This window comes from Clavelina lepadiformis, chromosome 1 (genome assembly GCF_947623445.1).
Source record: "Clavelina lepadiformis chromosome 1, kaClaLepa1.1, whole genome shotgun sequence".
NCBI lineage: Eukaryota > Metazoa > Chordata > Ascidiacea > Aplousobranchia > Clavelinidae > Clavelina > Clavelina lepadiformis.
Window position 1 is genome coordinate 11,930,942 of NC_135240.1, and position 22,695 is coordinate 11,953,636.

The 22,695-nt window shown below is 34.6% G+C and overlaps 2 protein-coding genes across 5 annotated transcripts; both read left to right on the top strand.

Annotated features, from left to right (window-relative positions):
- Positions 1-491: 491 nt before the first annotated feature.
- LOC143459108 (UBX domain-containing protein 11-like) lies at positions 492-10,109 on the top strand. Of its 3 annotated transcripts, XM_076956096.1 has the most exons (12): positions 493-647; positions 853-926; positions 1,292-1,578; positions 2,088-2,203; positions 2,461-2,586; positions 2,838-2,958; positions 3,924-4,054; positions 4,463-4,630; positions 4,797-4,962; positions 6,072-6,279; positions 6,518-6,667; positions 6,766-10,109. In XM_076956096.1, the coding sequence occupies exons 3-12, from the start codon at positions 1,302-1,304 to the stop codon at positions 6,893-6,895; spliced, it is 1,593 nt and encodes a 530-aa protein (XP_076812211.1). In that variant the 5' UTR covers positions 493-647; positions 853-926; positions 1,292-1,301; the 3' UTR covers positions 6,896-10,109. The 3 variants fall into 3 exon arrangements, with proteins under 3 accessions (XP_076812203.1, XP_076812219.1, XP_076812211.1); XM_076956088.1 differs by lacking the exon at positions 853-926 and having other exon boundaries at positions 492-647; XM_076956104.1 differs by lacking the exon at positions 853-926 and having other exon boundaries at positions 492-647; positions 4,797-4,875.
- A 4-nt stretch (positions 10,110-10,113) lies between these two features.
- Positions 10,114-16,125, top strand: LOC143459129 (BUD13 homolog). Of its 2 annotated transcripts, none has more exons than XM_076956125.1 (7): positions 10,114-10,382; positions 10,507-10,592; positions 12,266-12,748; positions 13,924-14,047; positions 14,282-14,405; positions 14,958-15,148; positions 15,879-16,125. In XM_076956125.1, exons 2-7 carry the CDS (start codon positions 10,536-10,538, stop codon positions 16,052-16,054), a joined length of 1,155 nt encoding a protein of 384 aa, XP_076812240.1. In that variant the 5' UTR covers positions 10,114-10,382; positions 10,507-10,535; the 3' UTR covers positions 16,055-16,125. The 2 variants fall into 2 exon arrangements, with proteins under 2 accessions (XP_076812240.1, XP_076812232.1); XM_076956117.1 differs by having other exon boundaries at positions 10,115-10,382; positions 10,507-10,603.
- Positions 16,126-22,695: the final 6,570 nt, after the last annotated feature.

Sequence of the window (22,695 nt, forward strand, 5' to 3'; positions counted from 1 at the left end):
GCTTTAAGACTTTAACTTGATAAACATAATTGACTCGACTAGAAACGTAATTAAAATGACACGGCTTGGAAAGAAACCATTATTGAAAATTGTTACAACATGTTTTTTTTAAAGTTTGACTTGGGCAACCACTAACAAATTTCAAGAGACTGTGACTTTTAAACACTAATAACTAACTTTTTGCTGATTTGAAGAAGTATGAATTTTGAGAGGGGTTTGAGAATCTTAAGAGACTGTTTCGATCCCAAAAACATCTTGAAAACACTGTGGGTACAACCATAAAGTTTCGTTATTATCAGTGCTTCAAGCTATTTGAACACAATTAAGTTCATTCTATCTTAATCTGGCGAGTTCACCACAGAAATTCAATGTGTTGCACCTCACTCTAGCATTCAGTGTCATTTGTCATAACAGGAGCTATCATTTACATACACTTGCCAACTTAGTAGGTAGTAGTAACTCTGCTACTTATGTTGTTATCTATATAAAACGTTTTCAAATACTTTTTATAGGGCAAGTGCTTATAGGTTTTTTCATTTGTTGAAGTTGTTTTATTAAGAACCATTAATTTAGCAAATTATGAGCTCACCTTTAAGTAGTCTTGACCGAAGTAAGAAAGCATATTCAAATCCATCAAGAAAGTTTGGGTAAGTTTTTGATAGTTAAGCTTGCAAATAAATACTTTGGTTGTATACCTGTAAGTTACATTGTGTCACATTTTTGGAGTTTTTCAGTTTACAAGTTTGTTTTTCATAAAAAAAACACTTCACTGCTTGATGTTGCGATCAACGTATTATTTTACCTTACCACTATACATTAACAGTATTTGATTACAATAGTATTGTCATGCAGCCTGGAGTTTTGCTGAGATGTAAATGAGCATGTACTAATGCAAATTCCTAGTACCTTGATGCAAATAATACCAAGTATGTTTATTTCAGATTAGTACTGCACAAAAATATGTTATCAAAGCATTGCTCGTATTGATTTTTAACATAATGCTAGTCAAGTAAGACTAATCGCTTGGTGATTTTTTCTGTTAACAAAAGTATTCTTGATTCTGCCTTGATGGCAAGCATTCATTTGATAAAAGATATGTAGTGGTAGATGATATGTTTCTGCTAATACTGTTCATGATTTTGGAAACACGTTGTATTTTGGTCTACCTAAATCTCACAATTAATCTTGTATACATTGTTGAAAATTTTTATGGGTTGTAGGTTATTTGATCATATATTTTATTTGGATTATAAATTGATGATTTTGTTTGTTATCTGATTATCTTAAATAGGAAAAGAAGCATGCCATTACGTTCATCAGAATATATGAAAGAACAAGAGTTGCTTGATGAATTCAGCAGGCATAATGAACGACAATCGCATGATGAATTTAGTAAAGATTCACTGCCTCAGCTCGTTCCACTCAGCACTAATTCATCTATGGACTTTGCATCAGTCACTTCTGCTGATTCCCCATTAGAAGGTTTAACACCACGGAGTATACTGGGGCCTATTAATACCCGATCTTCTCCAATGTTTAATCCTCTTGTGAAACCGGTAAAAGGAAATGCATCTCGAGGTGAATATTTTAAAAAGTCATGTTTTTATCAAAACCACGTGAGGTTGATTTGTATTTAAGTATTTGCTTTTGGACATTTTTAAAATCATTGCTCCAATTTTTTGTGTTTACTTAGTTTTGCATCTTTCATTGAGGCTTCTAACAAAATAGGCTATTTTGCGTTGCCCAAAGATCTTAAACGTGTAATTCTATTTTTGTTGCTTATTTTAATATCTGATTTACTTACTTCAAATTTGATTCTAACTTGAATGACTTTGCAAATTTTTTAAAGTGTAGTTTTGCCATGGTTTTTTAAATAGCATATTTGACGTGCACATTATGGTAGCAGTATTTCTTGGAAAAAAACTGATTCTGTTTTTACCACCATAAGATAAAACTTTCTCTGAATTAAAAGATCAATTTAATGCTCGTTTTACTCTATTAGCTCAGTCATGGATTTTCCATAGTTGTTTGTGTATCGTTGATATTGGAATTATCACTTACATTTTCTTGTTCTCATGTCTAAAAAGCAACACCTCCAAATGACTTGGAATTGATAAGTACCATGATGAAACGAATTACTCAACTGGAAAAACAAACGTCTTATTACAGTAGAGAGGTTTTAGAAAAAGATAGAAGAATTAAGGTGCTTCAAATTATGTACATTGTCTGCTTAAATATATTTAGTTCCATATGTGTTTGCAGTTAAACCTAAAATATACTTTATAAAATATACTTATGAGATAAAATTCTACAGCATGAATAATATAACAAAAAAATTATGATAAAGCAAATTATAATAAACTTGATATATAACACCTTATAATGTAGTGTTTGATCGATAATGAAATCACACATCGATCTTGATTTTTACTGTTGTATGATTAGCATTGTTTGATCTAGGTTCTTGAAGAAAAGCTAACTTTGTTAAATAAAAACAAAGAAATATTTCAAAATGATAGTCCAAGCAGAGTAAGTGAGCTAGAAGCAAAATGTGGCTTTCTGCAACACCAGCTACATGAAATGGAGGTTGGTGTGCTTAAGAATCAGTATGCAGTGATGATATTTTATCATTCTTGGGTTTAATTATCTATCAGAAATGGCAATGTCAGCTTTCCTGAAGGATCACTGAAGGATGATTTTATTATCATAAGCAAACTCTCTTATCAAGATGAGAATCTTTAATTAGAGTTTCTAAATGAAAATGAATAGCATTTTATAAACATTACTATACAACGTGCATGAAATGTAGAAATATGAAATCTTTTTTTATTTTGCAGACGTTTCTAGCTGACTATGGCATGATATGGGTTGGTGATAAGTCTGAATTCACCGACAAATACATCGATGGCAACAAGGAAGATTCACCAGTTGCAATGTTTGCAAATTCATCACACCCAGGTAATTTATTGTTTCTCTTTGGCAGGGCTTCTCAAACAGTGCCCATGATCCTGCAGGGAGGGCCACAGGGCATTTTCTGGGGGCCATGAGCTGAGACCTCACTAGTCACTACTGAGCTATAATGTAGTAGTAGGGGAAGATAAGGAAATGCGGGATGCAGGGCACAGCGGGACACTTCAAGTATCTCACATTTTTCAATCTTTGGCTCTCTGGACCCAGAAGGATTTGTTAGCTACTACTGTGTTTCTCCAAAAATAAGACTTACCCTAAAAATAAGAACTAGCCTGAATTTCAACAATGATTTTGATATAAGCAATTAAGCACTACCTTTAAAATAAGACCTAGTCGATAGCGCAAATGTGCAATGACCTGAAGTTACGCGTTTGAAGTTTGAATAAACATAATTCTCAACTTTGTTTTTAATAAATGAAAATAAAAGACATCCTCTAAAATAAGCCCTGGTGTCATATTTTTAAGCGAAAAATAACATAAGCCCTGTCTAATTTCCGGAGAAACACGTAGTAAGCAGTGCTTGCTGTGCAAAAATTAGCGCCGTGAAGGCTACCGCACACGCAGCAGTGAAATAAAAAGTGTTTTGCAATTAACAATCTATGTATTTTTTATTGATGAGCAGGAATTTTGAGTGTCAGGCCACAGGTTTTGAGCATCGCTGTAAAGGGGCCATAAACCATGAAAGGTTCAGGACCACTGCCCTATAGCAATATTTTTTAAATTGGGTTTTATCAAACTCAAGGTGTTTGGACTTGTCACTGTGTGGGGTTTGGCGAATACCAAGACTTACACGTTGTTTGTGTAACGTATGTTCTTGAATTTAAAAAAGAGGTTCAAGGAATGTTTGCGTTAAAGTTGCTATCTCCAGCAAGTTTAAGAACCATAGCCTTATGAACGTTGCTCAGACTATTATTGTTAATTTGTTTTATTAATTATTATTTTTGAAATATTAGAGTTCATCACTCCTGATAAGTCCTATGCAGTGGATTTTGATCTTATCGTCAAGAACATTCAAGATCTCAATATTATTGCTGGGGAAGGTGAATCCATCATTCAAAAGACAAAAGATGGGGCTCGTTTAAAGGTAACTGCAATGTAGCCATATCACTCACATGTGGGATCTGTAGAAATATGGATTTCGATTTGTAGTTTCCATTTGAGGTTCCACAGCACCCAAAGGTAAAAAACTGTAATAAGCAAGGGTGTCTAGTAGTAATAGGTTATTCTTTTATTTGATATAAGAGTAGTTAAGAAACAAATTATTCCAATTTTGCCAATGTCAATTTCACCCACTGTACTTTTAGTAGCTACAGAAATCAAGGATAATAAATATAGGAGGTTAGGTTGGGAGAAGTGTTTGGTGCTCCTACATTAGGTCTACAACTAAGTGCCACAAAGATAGCGTTGTTGAAAATCACAGGTTTAAATAATACATTGCTTTTGTTGATGGAATCAAACCTTGTAAAGACCAGTCGCTCTTCATTATTTGCAGGTGCAAGATACTATTCCTCTTACTCTTTATGCAAATGGATTTGTCATGTTCAGTGGCCCTTTTCGACCTTACTCAGACATCACAACTAGACGGTGTCTTTCTGATATAATGGATGGTTTCTTTCCATCCGAATTGCACAAAAAGTACCCCGATGGCGTTCCTATAAAGGTACAACGTTTTCATTTGTGACAATTGCGTAACGTGATAATCATTCTTAAACTTAGAAATCGTGATGTAGTTTTGCGTATCTTTTTATTAAGCATAAATTAAGAATTGTTTAACACTGGTTTTTGCTTGATTGTCATTAATGCAGGCTTTTGCTTCACAATGATAGGTAACCGACAACAGGAATGTGATATTCAAGGATCCAAGATCAAAGGAAATGTTTCCTGGAATAGGAAGAGCATTACAAGGTGAAAAAACTGAAAACCTTCCTGAGTTTATAACGTCTTCAACAACAGCCTCAAAACAAACAAACACCAATTGCAGCAGCACAGAAGGTAACTTAGTTCATGACAAATAGTGCTGTTGAACCGGGGAAAATATGAATGCGCTCAGCTTCGGAGCTCCTTTAAAAGCTGTGATTAGTTCCCACTCCATTCTGTCCTTGGTTGAAAAATAAGTATTTCATTGTAAAGTCGACCTCGCATATACTGTAGGTATGCTGGATGCTTACATAACATATAAAAAATCTGGTCCGGGTGGTTTCCCATTCTGTTTGGTGCGTTTCTATCTCGGATATGGCGGATCCCTACACCCATACAACGGACCAATTCTCTCAAAATTCAATAAAATACGTCGTATATAACGGTTCTATTCATAAAACATCATTGTTGTTAATATAATACACTTGGTATTGGACGTTCCTAAACAAAATCTGTTTTGTAGTGATATCCTTGGTCATAATTACTTTTTATAAAGTGCATGTGTCTGGCGCGGACCTTACAATTACTCTGATTCCTTGGCATATTATTTGAGTTTCTTGTCTATCGTTTTGGTTTGTTGACACAACTAAATCACCAATAGTATGCTGTCGTATTATGCAGGAGTTTTAGTACATTAGAAAAGATTTTGCAACCATATCTGATCTCTCCTAAAGTATCCTAAAATAGACTGTAAATAGTATCCAAAGCGGAGCAATGCAACAAATGAAACACGCTTTTGTCGAACTTCAATATAACTTCAAAATAACTTCAGTATATTTATATGCAATGATTACCCTATATTGCTATGCAGTAAGTTAAGTTTTCGATTAACACTCATGTGAGAGAACAACGTTGAACAAAACGTAGTTCACACAATAATCAAATGTCCTTAACAAAAATACTAAATATTTGTACGCCAAGATATTAACTAAAATGCAAATGCCTTTAGTTTGGAACTAGTGCAACTAATATTTTCGTTGCTGGAGCTTTCATTAAAAAGTGCTGGCTTTGCCTCCACCGCTGCTTCTATTTTTAATAATGTTCTGGCTCCTCAAAAAACGTTTCCACTGACCAGTTGTCAACGTCGTACTTTTCAACTTCGCAAATACTGTGCAAAAACACTTTATAGTTTTCTAAATCCTCCTTAGTTTATTGCATAAAATTCTAAGTTTGTTTTTGGCAAGGTACTTCATGCACAGTCACCAGCAAGTTACCCGCACAGAAAATCAGTGTCGACCAATTTCTTGAAAGGCTTCCTAAAAGCGTTGTGCGTGGTGGAAAGGTGATTGATGTCAGATCTTCACTAAAAGATGCCCTCACAATTGATTTAGAGAAAGGAAGTGATTCGCCTGTTCTTGTGGAAACTGATGTCGTTCAGGAAATGCAAAATAGGTAAGATTTTTAAAGCGTATCTATTTTGAGCTTAAGCTTCTCTTTAATGCTAACTTGTTCAGCATTCAACTCAATTAAATATATCATACATGTTTTTCGAAAGCTTAAATCTCTTTAAAAACATGTTTTATAAAGTGAAAACGTTAAACTATAGGTGTGTTATAGTAATAAAACATTAATCGAGGAATACATTAGTTACATACTTTTTCATCGTGTAATATTTTTGATTATCTGGTAGAATGAATATGCCAGAAAGTATCCGACCTATAAGTGCCCGAGATGTTACCACTATTCGAGTGAAATGTGAGAACGGCAAGAACACTTACATTTTGAAAATGAAATTTTTAGACACCATTGGTGATCTTCGCAAATATATTAATCAACAAAGGTAAAGTATTAACTGAAGCCAATAAAAGCATTGCTACATCATTACCTGAGAGATGCCACAAAACTTCTGCAAAGATTTTTCATTATTTGTTGTTGCAGGCCAAGGCACCGTGCACCATATGAAATCATAACTACTTTCCCGAAAAGGGTCCATTCTGACGTTAAAAAAACACTGCAAGAATCTGGTCTGGTACCCAATGCAACTCTACACTTAAAGTCACGAAAATGAAAGCCTCTTCCTATTAAATGAAACTGGCTTGGAGTTTACCACTATTTAGCCCTGTTTTCAGAAGTTTTTTAAACTTCCTTTACAGCATTGATACTGGAAGTTTTCTGACTCTACTTAAGTTTTCTAATCTAAAACTTTTTTATTTGTTTAGTACTGCTGTGCAATTCGATTCTTAAAATCTTAGCCATAGTTTTATGTTGGTATGATTTTTGTTTTCACTACCCCTTTGTACTTTTGATAGAATTTTTTCTAGGGACTGAAGTTTTACAATAACTGTGTGTGGTATTTTAGCCAATTGCTTTGTAATAGGATGCACAATTTGGTATGCTTTGGTAAAGTTTTTGAAATGACAGAAGCTTCAAAGCCGGCATGTAACATTAATGGATGATATTACAGAATGTCAAGTAGTGCAGTACACATCCCAAAATGTTACATGTCTATCAAAACTTGCACAAAGGCTAGCTCGGTATTTGAGCGAGGAAACATCACCAAGTTAAAGACATGCAAAGACTTCCTCAGTCCGAGAATAAAGATTATGATGTCGAAATTACGATAAAAAAATAACAAATCGGCCTTCTTTAACAACTAAGTTACAATAGACCTACAAAAAAAATGTATGGGCAGAAGCTAAATTATTTAGAAACGATGGTTACGTAGCAAAATTAGATAGCAAACCGGAAAACATAGAATAAGAAAAGTTAACTTAACCGCACAAGATTACCTAAGACGATTTTACGTAGGTAACGTATTGTAGATACAGAGTGTCTCTTTTTTATCGCAGGTTAGACTACATTATATCCTATTTAGAATTAGGCCTAATATAAAACAAGTTCCACACCTATATTTTTGTAGGAGTCTCCTAAGTTTTCTTTGCCAGTGAGTTGCTTTAATTTCAATCTGTACGTAAATAGATATGAAAAATTTGTCTGTTTATGGGAACTCGAACGACCTCGGTGACCAGGGCTCGAGCGATGAAGAATCATTGCGGAGTTTAAGTCGAACAGAGCCTTTCCTCAGTCCGAGAAATGACATATATTACTAGTAGGCTACTGCATTATATGCCATTGGTACGAGTATAAGGATTCTAATACCGCACCAAAATTGGCACAGAACGACATGGGCGCTCCTGTGTCGTGTAAAGGAATGTGCGCAATGCTAATGTTAGTTACTATCGTCACTATCCATTTGAAAATGTTTTTTATCCTGCGTTAATATTGGTTCATCAATAAAAATTGGAAATAGCAAATTTGAAGATGTTTTATGCGCGCCGCATTTACGCGTCATTTTCCATACGGGTCATACTACTAGCGCTTTACGTGCGCCACACTCACGCGCCTGTTGGGCTTGGGCAATGGGCGGTAACTTGATATCCCTTACTTTCGGCTCTTGGGCTTTACCGCTTTTTCCTGTTCATTTATTGTTTTTGAGCATGTTATTGTTTCACCACCATGACATAACCAGGTTAGTACCAGTTTTCGCACGCCACAGTCACGATTTAGGAATTGGAATTTGATAAATCTTACACAAATGTTGTGAGAGTGGAAGGGCATGGGCAGGGCACCGCACTTCAGAGAGAGCGTTTTCAAAGTGGATAATATGGCAGTCTGATTGCCCTTGCATACTTTCCACACAAGTGCACATTTAAAGTACTAATTTCTTCAGTGACTTGGAATTTGTGCTAGTTTTAATAGACAATACATCTTTTATTATTTTTTTTTAGTTTTTATATTGTATTGGCCAAATTTTGAACTGTTCAACCAACAAAACCACTGGACAGAAGCAAGCGTTGTTTATTCCGTATACTTTCCAGTCTGTGAGAGTGAGTGAAAGCACCTAAAATTTTGAGAGACAGATTTTAAGAAGCTTCTACTTTCCCAGCACTAAAATAAAAAATTAGGCCTAGTATTGGTTAGACATTTACACAAGAAATGAGTAAACCGAAAAAATTCAAACGGAAATAAACAAACTACATTAACTTTTAGTACGTTATGCAGAAATTTTTTAAACTGGATAACTCAAAACAAGGTAGTAAAAAGGAGGTATCTGCCAGAACAAGAATTAATCCATATAAACATAAGTTCAGCAAACTACTTAGTGTATTTTCATATAAGAAAATTAGGGCATATGGGGCATAATTGCGGCAAACATTGCTTTTGCAGCAGCATCTTTTACACAAAAAATAATGGTACTGACAAAGTACAAAACAATTTTTTTGAAATGGTACCAAATACCGGAACCGTCGGTACATTTTTTGCCAAGTACCGTTACCGCTGTTTCAAAGTAACAACTGCCCACCTCAGTCAAATCATATTGGACAAAATGTTTTGGATTTCCATAACCAATGTTACAAAAATTTCATTGGTTCCAAATGCTGATTAGTTCAATTTGTAGTTGATTGTTTTTAATGACTGAACATTTATACCCAATTTTCTGATTGTATAATTTTTTTGAAAATCATTTAACGCTTTTAACTTTTCGTGTTTTTCCTTCATGCTTCTTGAGTTTCTAACGCTATGTGTGCAGTGATGCTATTATTGTTCATGCTTGGCATTACACCGATTTCTCATTGTTTAAATCAGAGTGGTTCAAAACTGCCGCAAATGAGGAAACTTCAATGTCAGCAAAGATCTTAGGTTGCTGTTTTAATCTAACTTGATGCTTTGCTGCATCTCACTCACTCACCAACATCACTCTTTGATACTTTCTACTTGCTTGCAACAAAAAGTTAAAATCATTGTATGTGTGTATTGTCACATAATACTGTACTGTGACATTAGCCATATAAAGGCATTATCGCCGCATAATAATCACATATTGACTTGCAGTTCAATTGTTATTGTTTAATGTAATTGTTCAATTGTTATGTGTGACGTAGCTCAGACTCTGTGGCTAATGCGACTTATTTAAATAAAAGCAGGTGTATTTTGATAACTGCGAATTTTGCACTGAAAAATACAGTGTAACAAAACTCGGAAAGTGTTTGTGGGCCACATAAAATCTGTCCTCGGACCACATGCGGCTGACATTCCAAGGTTTGGACCACCCTGGTCTAAATTATGGTTACTTATTAGAATTGGCTTGAACATTATTAGGCAACGTATTAATTCACTAAGTTACATTGTTTATTTTGGAAAACAGTTCAATGAAATTAAACCTTATTATGAAACTCAAAAAAGCATATTCAGAAGAAATTACTGTAAGTTTGAATTTTCAGGCATTACTGTACTAGACTAGTGGCTAATTTGTAAGACTGTAATATTAACTGATTGTGAATGCTGAAAACTGTTTAAGATTGTAAATTGTTCAATTAAGTTTAGATTATATACAAAAATTTTCGTACCTGGAAACCCATTTGGCTTTCGAATAATAGCAATAACATGACATCGTTGAGTAAAGAAGAATATCTGAAGCGTTATTTATCACCTGCTGATGAAGGCAATAAAACGAAAAAGAAACGAAAGAAAAACGATCCACTAAAATCTGTTAGGTATGGTATTGCTTTGCACATTTCATAACATTGCAGTCTGAAATTGTAACGAATGGTTGTTAGTTATATTGTATACCTAAATTAAAAGGTTTGTGTATTTTTTCAATTATTTCTGTTGAATTAGAAAAAATAAAGGCATGAAGATTGTTGACGATGATGTGGGCTGGAATACTTATGCTCCAAAGGATGATGAATTTGATGAGCTGGCTAGTAAGCTTTTAGTAAGCTAAATCTAAGTTTATTCCGATTATTTTGTAAATGCTGCATAATAACTTGTAGAGGTAAAATATCATATGTTTACTAGCACTTTGCCACTATATGTCATTATTACTGTAACTATTACTGACTTCAAACAAGAAATCTTGTCTGAAACAAAATAAAATCTTACATTGTAATTACTCTAAACTTCTGTTGCTTCTTTTGAAAGTTGCTGTTGTACTGAAAACAAAAATGCTAACCCCTCTAAAATTATTGATATATTCTATTTGTCATAAAAGCCTGTATTTTGAACGAGGCAAAAATGTGTGATTATTATTAAAATATCAATGTGATGATATTTCTTTCAAATTACCTAGGATATCGCTTATACATACACTGTGAGACCTCGTTAATCCGAACCCTGAACAACCAGAATCTCCGTTATCCGACACAAAACTGCCAGAAACGAATTTCTTCCAATGCATTTTACGACTTTAATGCGGAAACCCCGCTATCCGACTCTGACACAAAAGTTTTGGAACAAATGTGCTACACAAATAGCAATAAAATTCGATAGACCGGATTATTAAGAGTGAAGAGAATTCACGATTGTCCTAGACACAGTAGTTTGTTGACGAACACAATAGTCGATTAATTATCTATGCATAATAATGTTGCAGTTTCACTCTTTAAACTCCTACGCATACTTTGAGTTAGAGTAAGGCGCATTCAGCTTTTTGAACAGGGTGCTACATTTGCAAGATTGATTGATTTTTGCTTTCTGATAATCCGGATACCCTGCTAAACCGACATTTTATGACGAAACAAAGTGGTCCGGATTAACGAGGTCTGACTGTATAGGCGGATTATTTGGAGATATGACGTCTGCAGGTTGCATTTTGGCCATATAAGGAATTTTTGAATTTTTACAAATTGATAATATTTTTTGAAAACTTAAAACTTGTAAATTAGTTATGACAAAACATGCCAAAATAAAGACAGTAAAAATGAAGATACTTAATCTGAATTCTTGTGCAAAACACACTTTACTTTCAGATTAAATTATCAATTTCTGGTCTTTGAATTAGCAACCAAGAATGGTACAGGAAATAAGTCCTGAGTATCAATTTACTTTTGCAATAAAAATTTTGATGTAATAAAATTGGCCTATATTCAGCACCTTTTCTAACAATATACTGCAGCAAACAAGCTTTGTCTCGACATTTGAACTTTGAATTTTAACAAAGAATGAAAAAACGTGGTCAAATTTTGTTGATGCTAAATAGTTCTGTAGATTTACTGAGTGGCCTAAGCATCCAATGTTTGTATTCTTTAAATGCTTGTCTACTTTAATACTCAATGGTATGCCCATGATAAAGTTTTTTGAATGTATTTAATTATGAAAGCAAATATAGGTGAAAAAATTTTCACGAAAATGCACAGACACCACAATTACAGTTTGTAAAGTCTATCACACTGCATTGTTTAACCCAAAGGAATTAAATTACAAAACTAGTTTCTTATTTGTGCAATATCATAAAATATTTATATGCATATTATGTTTTTGTCTGGTCCTGTAGTGCATACCCAAGCTTTAATTATGCTGTTTAACAATCCGTTGCAACGTTTCTTTCTACTTATATGTAAATGTCATACTAAGTGTGGTTGTGGTTTTCTTATTTTAGACTGAAGATGAGAAACCTGTTATTGCTGATGTGGATGTTCGAACTGAAGAAGAGAAAAAGTTAGATGCCTACAGGAGGAGTAACATGTGGAAAACACTTGGGTCAGATGAAGGAGATAAAAGTGACGTTAAGAAGCGAACTCGACATGACTCTGACAGTGATTTAGAGCTACCCAGGAAATCTGTCAACATGGGGCACGATGATGATTTTAGAAATCAAGACAGTGATCTTGAAATTCCTTCTGCACGTACACGGAAGCGTCATGATTCTGATAGCGACTTAGACATTCGTAGGTCTAAAATGTCTTCGAAGAATGTAAGGCACGACTCTGACTCTGATATAAGTGTAGATAGAATGCCTGTAAATAACAAACATGAAAGAAAAACAAAACTATCAAAGAAGTCAAAATCTAAAGCAAGACATGACAGTGATTCAGATCTAGATATTGAAAGAAATCCATCAACAATCAAAGACTTGAACAAGGTGTGTTTATCTGGTGTATATGTATATATATATAATACATTTAGATTTTGGATAATTTAAATATGTTAGTCAGCCACTGCTTACTTTACTTGTTTTTTTTTTAAAGTATTTACTGGTTAAGCTATTATGCAGCATGTTGCCCCATATTTTCCACAAAATATGACATGATGATTATGAGAAACAATATCCATGAGCCTGGTGTTCGAATCAAGTTTGACTAGAACGTTTTGTGTCGGCAAAAAGAAATACATATGGTTAAAGCATATTTATGCAATAATACATATGGTTAAACAGAATAAAGTTTGTTAATAAAGCCTAACCTAACTTACAGCTAATGTATTGGTAAAGGAACATGCTAAGTTGCAGCTCACTAAGCTCAGCTCTTGGTTCAAGTCAAGTTCAGTGCCAAAGCTTGAAGCACAAATGGTTTACTAGGACATATAGAGGTGGCAGTACTGCTGTACTATAGTACCGAATTACTGTACCGCGTCAATTCTGGAATAGAAGTACCCAATTCCTTTTTTCAAAATTTTTTTATCAGTTCCGGTACTCAGTACACTTCAAGTGATTATTGCAAGGTTTTTAGAAGTATGTTGTTAAAAGCTCATTTTACTGAAAATTTAGTGCCAACTTTTATCATTCCTTGTTGTTTTTTAATCTACAAATATCTATCAAAGCTGCAAGAACTGAGACCACGTATGTTTTGACGTAGAGTAACTAGTAGCTGAGCCCGAATATGGACAAAAATTGCACTTCACAGCGTCCTTCATATAAAAAGTATCGGTACCAACAAAGTACCGAACTACTTTTTTGAAACGGTACCGAATACTAATACCGTCAGTATACTTTTTGCCAAGTACCGAGATAAATAAATTTGAACATCAACTGCAACAAATCATTTACCTGTGGAGTTGATCTTTATTAAAGACTCTTAGCCACTTTGCTGGTACTACTATAATTGTTTCAAACATCAGCCATCAAGCATGTTAATTTCACATTGTGACCTTAATAGTTTGCTTTTGCACTTGCCCGTCGCTTTAATCACCAGCTTCCATGGAGTAAAGATAAATGGAACAAGATTATTCCTTTTGTGCAATTTTGTTTCTTAACTTTTGTAAGCTGCATTTTTCTGCAATTATTATTATATTTAATGTGAAATGGCTGTTATGTTAAAGGATAAGATGCAAAGTGGTGGAAGAGGAGGTTTGACAAGTGTTGACTTGCTTCGTTTAGAAATGAACAAGTTAAAGAAAAAGGACTTGGAAATTAACCAACTTGCACAAGAAACAAAAGATAACAGTGAGTTGCCATCTTTGCTGTTTCATAGCATAATATGTTATTCCAACAGTTGTTAGTTTAAACTTTGAAGGAATGATCTGAGAATATAAAATTTTATTGACTGGAACCTTTTTAAGTCTTTCTTGGTTTATTCGTCTTGAAGACAGAATTGTAACCATTAATTAACATCCAGAGCTTTAATCTGTAATATTCTGGCATAGTAAAAATTGTGCTTAAAATACTGTTTTGTTGCAGCGACTGTGTACAGAGAGCGAGGAAGTGGCAAGAAAAGAGATTTAAATAAAGAGAGGAAGGAAAATGAAGAAGAAGCAGAAAAGAGGAAAAGAAAGGAAGAGCAATATGACAAATGGGGCAAAGGGTCTGTATTTTTAATATACCGGTATTAACTCGAAACTCTTTGCTTCCATAACTTTAATTAACATTAATGACAGGAACCTGTGATCTTTTCAGGCTTTCACTTTTTAAACCTGAAGAGTACATGCATATGATTTTTATAAGCACCCCCAGCTTTAATGTTATGAAAGTATAAGAATAATAGTCAGCCTGCTCAACCATGTGTTATTCACATGTGCACTAATGATTGCTATTTATGCAAATGCACATATCAGTTTTCGAATTACTTTCACATCCTTTTTGATATATTTTATTGTTTTGTAACTGCACACATGCAAACTTTTACATGCTGTAGAATTAATGTAACTCCAAGGGATGATTCTGCGTTGTTCTTAAATACATTCTTAGTACAACCTTACTTCATACATTTAATAATTTGAGCATAGGTACAGCATGACTTGAGCCTCAAATTGCAAACTCTTCAAGTTTAACCCAAACCTGACCTCAAGATTTCATATGCTTATAAACAAACCATTCACATATGACACTACATTTTGTTCACTTGATTTCATAACAGACTTAAACAATCTGCAATGAAGGCAGATGCAATTGCTGACACCTTGCATGAGTCAAACAAGTCCTTCACTCGTTACAATGACGATGAGGATCTTGAAGCGATGAGAAAAGCTGCCATTCGAGACGGTGACCCGATGGCCGCCTATATGGCCAGGAAAAAACAAAAAGAAAAAGAAAAAGGAGCCTCCAAAGGTAAATAGCCACAAACATTATGTTTGAGCTGTTATGCTGTGTGTGTCTAGAGCTAGGCACTGTTGCATTTTGGCAGTACCTTGTGACTCAATGCAGGACTTTCTGACAAATCATACAATAATCTCAATGAAAACGTTTAACTTTTAGGTGAGGGGCAAGTGTTAAAACAAATAGCAAAGCATTACGCCATTACGTAGAACATTGACATGGAATCAGCAGTATGATAATAATTTCATGAATGAATGGGATACGAAAGTTTTTTAAAAATAATGATGAAGTGAAAACGTTGCAGGCTGGCAGCACATGTATTGGAGTATGTAACCGTTTCACAAGGCTGATCATAAAGTCATCCTCAATTTAACTATTGATTTGTCAGCATTTTCAAGTCTTTCAAATTTTGGGCTCAATAAGAGTTCGGGTTTTGGATTCCATTCACTACTTGAAGCGCTTGCTTACCTTTTATCTCGGTTGTGCATACTTCATTCATTTGAAGGTAGTGGAAACCGATATTTGAGTGCAACCAGTTGTGTGATGCGCGAACACTGAACTAACCTAACCTAACAGTGCTAACCAGCATTCGATTTTCTGCTACTGTTAATGACAAGCAACTTGGTTTGTAACTTAACCGAGTCTTCGAGCTGTCTATGTTAAAAAAACGTAAAATACGCTCGCTAGAAATCTTTGTGAATCCAACTTAACCAAGTTGTTTTTTGCGTTTTTTTTTGTTTAGAATATCCGAAATACAAAGGCCCGGCTCCTGCGCCTAACCGGTTTAAAATCATGCCGGGATACCGATGGGATGGTGTGGATCGATCCAACGGCTTCGAAAAGAAATACTTTCAAACCCTTTCAGACAATCAAGCATACAAAGATGAATATTATAAGTGGAGCGTTGGCGACATGTAATTCATTTTGAATCTTTTCCTTTTTTTGCAATCTTTTTCTATAAAATACACCTCGACAAAAGTGCAGCGTAAGTGATGAGCCTTACTGAGCAGGAATGTTTACCATGTGTACAATAGCTTTAAAGTATGACCTGAATTAAATTAGCAAGTAAATAGAAGTTAAGGCTGCAATGACATGCACTTTTGATGGAATTTTTATTGGCATAACTTCATAAAACCCCCTATATTCTTGGTATTTAAATACTATTAACTGCCAAATACGTTGCTAAAAATGCCATTCAAAATTAGTAAGTCGTTTTGCCCTCAGGGTGTAATTCTTTATATAGAATACGTATATTTATAAGTTCCAATCCAGGGAAAACAATGTGCTATTTTGGAAGTAACCTGTATCCGGTGTTCTCCTTAATCAACAAATAATGCAATAAATCTTGCATGTAGTGGTAAATTGGCACAAGCATTATAAACTATAGGATTTACCATTTTCGAATGGAACTCTAAACACCGTTTGAGGACTAAGAGAGCTATAATGAACATAATATAAAGACGTGTTTATATTATGTTTACGGCTTTAATCAATGCCCTTATAATACGTATTATAAAGGCATTGCTTTAATGCAAGCAGTAGACCATAAACATCTTAGGTTCCCTTAGTTAGTCCTCCAGCCAAAAACAGTGACTTATCAAATGACATTTTATGAACCATAACTCGCACTATAGGTAAATACTCGCACTCGTAACTTAATTTTAAAAGCTTTGTTTGTAAGTTCAGTTTTGTTATGGTCACACCTGCCACAAATCATTATTAGTTGAGTAGAGCTTCAAGAACCTTCCAGAATTACAGATGCCGACGTTCAACAATTTAATATTTTCTCTTTCAAATAGTGTTGCACGTAATTGACAATACTTACAAAAACTTACATAATTACGATATATTTTATGCACACAAAACATCGATAACTATAGATTTTAACCTGAATACATCTACCATGTTCACGCAATTGAAATGTGTGCGATATCTGCACCTGGCTCTTGGCTTAAACAGCCGTTTTTCGAAAACGGGCAATAACAGAAAACAATATTTCTGATGTGTGTAATAACCGTTCTTTAACAACTGTTGCTACGACAATAAATCAAGCATAGAGAGTTTGGATAGTATGGCAGCGACACCGCTAAACTGTTAAAGTGATATCACACTACAGTGACTACACGATGCCATCGAGGAATATTGCTTTCACGTCTCCTGCAAAGTAGGTCACACTCGCACACTACGTCGATAAGTTACGATACAGCAATCAAGCTGGGGAAAACGATTGTCAGAAAATAAGTCCGATTAATAACGACTTTATCGAACAATCTTTACTTACATTTCAACATGACTTCAACAGAAAACAAAACAAGAAGACGAATTTTTTCGGGGAAGTTCTAGTGATTTCCATGGAAAGAAACGCAAATTTATCTAAACTGAAACTCAATATCAAGCAATTAATTTTAATATAAACCTACTTTATCAATAAGAAACAATGATATCACAGCATTACCATAAAACAACGCATGCAGTAGCAGAAAAAAACTACGTAATTACTTTCAGTCACGCGGCACTTAGATTACATAAATATATATCTAGTTACGTGCCACACTAAGTTCAAAACATATGTTGGTTAAGTTACAAAATTAACGGCAACGTGAAGTCAATTACGGCACTATGATGAAAACTCGTCTTATTCTTTTGAGCTTTAAAAGCAAAGCGTTTATATCGAACTTAAGCTTTGAAGAGAATAGGTGTAATTGTAAAAGTTTTATAACGAGCGCTGAAACTAGTGTATAAAACGACAGTATGTTAAACGAATGTATAAGCCAAGATAGCTTGACAAGGTTCGCAAACAACTGATCTTGCCATAAAGATTCTTGCTGCTCAAAATAAGCATCCAAACAATCATGTGCAAAAATTTTTAAACGCTGGATGACGCTGCAAAACATCATTATATGCATTTGATGATCTATTCTATGTTGTACAAAATACAGTCTCAAATTGTATTTTTTCCGGAAATCGTGATATGATCCGAAAAATAATGCATGTATACGTAATAGTATTTTGCCAAACATGTCTAGCTTGTCTTTGCCGCACCAAAGAAATTTTTGCTTTCATCTGAAAACTCTGTTACGTGGTCGTTGAGTAGTCATATCAATATGGCAATATTACGGATCAAGTTACAAGAAAACAAGTTTACGCGTTTTCATTATTAAAGCTTCAAAGTGCCACAATTTTATTTGCCGGCAGCGTAAACGCCACTCCCTAAAAGTAGTTATTTTTCGAGGCTAAAACCGTCCCATCAATTCCTGAAAATCAAGCTGAATTTTGAAATTTTAAGCAAAGTGAAGAACAAATACAATAACAAACTGACCTTGAATCAAAGTAGAGTAATTACCGGAGATTTTTCACTTATTCGTAGGCCTAGTTGGCAATTACCAAAAATGTTTGGCAAACTTTTGGTACTTACAATGGGGAAACGATTATGACGTCACAGATTGAAATGAACATGCTTGATGGCAAACATTTGAATCAAGTACAGTACAGCGCTGCACAGTGTACATAATTCCCTAACACCCAAGGTAGGCAGTCAGAATTTGAAAGTACCGTCGGTAACGCTACCGGTACTCGGCAAAAAATGTACCGACGATTCCGGTATTCAGTACTGTTTTAAAAAATTAGTTCGGTACTTTGTCGGTACTCGATACCGGTACTTTTCCTGTAAAAGATGCTGCTGCAAATGCATTATTTGCTTTTCTTATTCTTATTTCTTAATATTTCTTTCACTCCGCACAGTTAATGGCGAAATATAAACAATGCAATACAATACAACGTAGCTAACAAGCATAGGTTGGCAGTATTGCGGAACTATAGTACCGAATTACTGTACTGCGGTACTTTTTCAGTACTGATACCGGTACCGTCGGTACTTTTGAAAAAAAGCACCGAATATTTGTACCGAATTACTTTTTTCAAGAAATTTCAGTCAGTCCCGGTACTCGGTACTTTTCACGTCATTATTTCAATATTTTAGCAAGCCTGTTTTCAAAAATAAATCTCAATTAATCCTTAATATTAATTTTAGCATCTGTTTATCTTTATTGATTTAGAAATGTCAAGCAAAATTTCAAACGAGTAACGTCACATATGTTTTGACCTGGAGTAACCTTTACCGGGGTCATAATAGCGGCAAGTATTGCATTTACAGCAGCATCTTTTACAAAAAAGGTACGAGTACCGAGTACCGACAAAGTACCGAACCATTTTTTTAAAACAGTACCGAGTACCGGAACCGTCGGTTTATTTTTTTCCAACAACCGGTACCGTTACCGACGGTACTTTCAAAGTACCGACTGCCCACCTCTGCTAATAAGTGTTTTGGATTGGAAACGTTTTCGTAGGAATAGTCAATGATTAATTGCAGTTGATGTTTATTTTCAGCAGAGAAATGTTGCAGGTGATAGTCCATGACTACATAAACTAGTCATGCGTCTTAAGCTTAAGCCAATTACAGGTAACAAACTTTGCTAGTACCAGCAGCCAAGACTGACCTGTAACTAAAGTATTTATGGATACTAGTACAGTGTTTACGACCACCTGTATAGTAGTTCACATAAAATTTACAAGCGTCCTACATAAAATTTTACAAAGTGACGTCATAATTGTAAAAACCGCTTAACCTGCGAAAAATATTGGAAAATTCTTTCACCTATATAGGCTACTTATCGAAATTGAACATGATTTAAGGTCAGATTGATTTTGGACTTCCCGCTCAATTTCAGTCCTAAAAATGTGTAGTATACTAAAGCTTTATCGAAGTTATAATTTTAGAAGCGTCATACAGTTTCATGATATGGAAGGGTGTCCCTACTTTTCGAGAGAGATTTACCGGAATAAATGTCACGATGAATTTGTAAAAACCAACAGCGAAACAACATTAAAAAAATTGATAAGATTTAGATCATCTATCTATAAATATCCAAATATAACCTACGCTGAATTGCCCACTTCTTGTCTAAGTTATATAAATTGAAAACGCGTGATAGAATTGGCCTGTAAACGTTAAAAATAGATAAGGTACGATATACGCTAAAGATGCCGGACAGAGATATATAAGCAAAGGGATTACTGTTTGATGTAGTACTACAAAAGTAGAATGAGAAAACATAATACAAACGTTTTCGTGCTGCTGTCATGGAACTGGCTAAGTTAGGGTTGGGGACAAATTTGTGATTTCGTTCAATATCCATCAAGTCGATACGCTTTTACTGTGCTGAAATTCTTTAAAGGCAACCATGCAAACGTGTGTGCACTTACCTTACCAGGTTTAAAAGGTATATAACTTGATAATTGTGTAAATAATATTATTTATAAAGAAATAGTATATGATAAAGGGCAGTGTGGTCCAACTGGAGTCCACAAGTCGTTCGTTACTCGTTTTATCGGGCGCACGAACAATTGCATTATTAGCAGTAAAACTTTTCAGTACGACACAAGCACGTTTATCATGATAAGTGTGAACGTGATCTGAGTTTGGAATCTTGTTTTACATGCTGGTAGGATTTACTCAGACAGGGGCATAGTTTATTTACAATCAGAACACGGGTAAGCTAAATGCTTTTGGTGAATAGTTCTTGCTTGTATATAATGAACGCATTTCAAAGCACCAGCTAGAAATTGACTGATATGAATTTTATTCTCCCCACCACATTTTTTACAAAAATTAAACTGGTGATTGATTGAAAAAGTAATTTAGTTTATATATTCGAAAATTTTAGCTTTCATTTTGGAGATGTCAAAATTCGTGACTGCAAACAGATTTTTTTCAGCTAACTGAAAACAATGTTGGGTTTGTGCAGCAGCAGTTTAGTAGAATATTTTCAAAATTGTGTTTGTTTTTACCTTTAAAACAGTTCACGGATCAAAGTGAAGAACGTGAAACGATGTCACATGTTTGGTGAAAGGTGAACTGACGCACGCGTTTGTAGTATAGCAATACAGTAAGTCATTTAGACTGGGGCTGATTAGGATTAGATTAGGTTGTTGCCAGTTGCAATGCAAAAATGAAATATAAAAAATGAGTACGATCGTCAAGTAAATGTATAGACTTACCTTTGCCGTGGTGGCGCCTAACTGTTTTCCTCTTGTTACGTTTGCTAAATCATTACGTCAACGTTGATTTTTCATAATGGAGGTAAGTTTAATTCGGCGAATTGTTGGCTATTGGCAAGCGCTAAGGTGTTTGCTATCTTATGTTATAAATTGATCAAGTATGGTTGGTTTGACAACAACAATTGATGGCACCTGAAGTATTTTTGACATCGATTTCTTGTAAAAACTAACAAATTAATTTAATAATTAATCTAGTTTGACTTCCTGCTTCCAATTCAAGATATCTGTGTGCTGTATTACGCAAAAATTTCGCAATCAAGGTTACAGTGTCTCCTCTGGCCACTTATTCTAATTTAACTTTGTTTGCTTACTTGTCTTTAAAATATGGCATAAATGGATTACAAAATCTATGCATGACTTAAACTCGGCGATCAAACCTCGATTCCAATACTTGTTTGTTTATATGTACCGATTGATGCATTGTTTAAACTTTTTGATATTACTGCAAATTGATATAGGCCTATAGTGTTGTTAACGACAACCGTAATTGCTTACGCCTTTGCTGAAGCCCATTGATGCAGCATGCATTAACCACGCTTAAACAAAAATTGACACCGATTGACTTACCGTTTATTAAACCTCAAGGTGAGTCTTTCAGAACAAGTGATCCGTCAAGTTCACTCAACACCTGAATCAAATCAAATGATATTTGAAGCCAAGTCATTCCAGGCGTAAAAACACCGTTTCTATCAATCAAGAAACATATAAAAAATTTGCCTCGTTGTAAGGCCCCAGACGCGTTTGTATGAACAAAACAAATTTCATTTCAAGTTACACCTTGATGCAGCGTTTCTCAATAAGTGGTCCATGGAAAATCTTGTGGCGTCTTTCATTATCTCAGTCTGTTTCATAACTTGTCTGTTCCTTTGTTTCAGACGTTGTATTTCAGAATTTTAGTCCTGTTTTAGCATTTAAGCTGAGGCAGACTATGGTTAGAAAGTAAGGGTTGGATTAGTAAATTTACTAAAGAGGCATTCCGTTACATGTAATTAACAATTCCATAACCGATTTACATAGAATTTTGAAATGTAATCAACAAGGATGGACTCAAGTCAGATCGAATCTTTTTAAATATTGACTCGAGTCCCTTTCTGTTGTAAGAAAGCACATAAATGACTTGACTCGAGTAGGCTAAATATTTTAAATGGTTCGACTTCATTCGAGTCGGTTCTTTTTGATCAGGTTTAAGGATAAATGTAAAACGAAAATATATTCTTTGGTCCGGAAAAATTGAAATGTTACTTAAAAGAAATTTACTTGTCTACAACCGCGTATACGGCGCAGCCAAAAGAAGCATACTTTGTAATAACCCTGAATGTTTCCGGTTGACCGAACAGAAAATAATTTTTACTTTGTGTTTGGTTTGGTTTCGAATATCAATTGACCAGGCTTAATTCCAGCTTTATTTACCAAATAACCCGACTTGACAGAAGCCTTAAAAG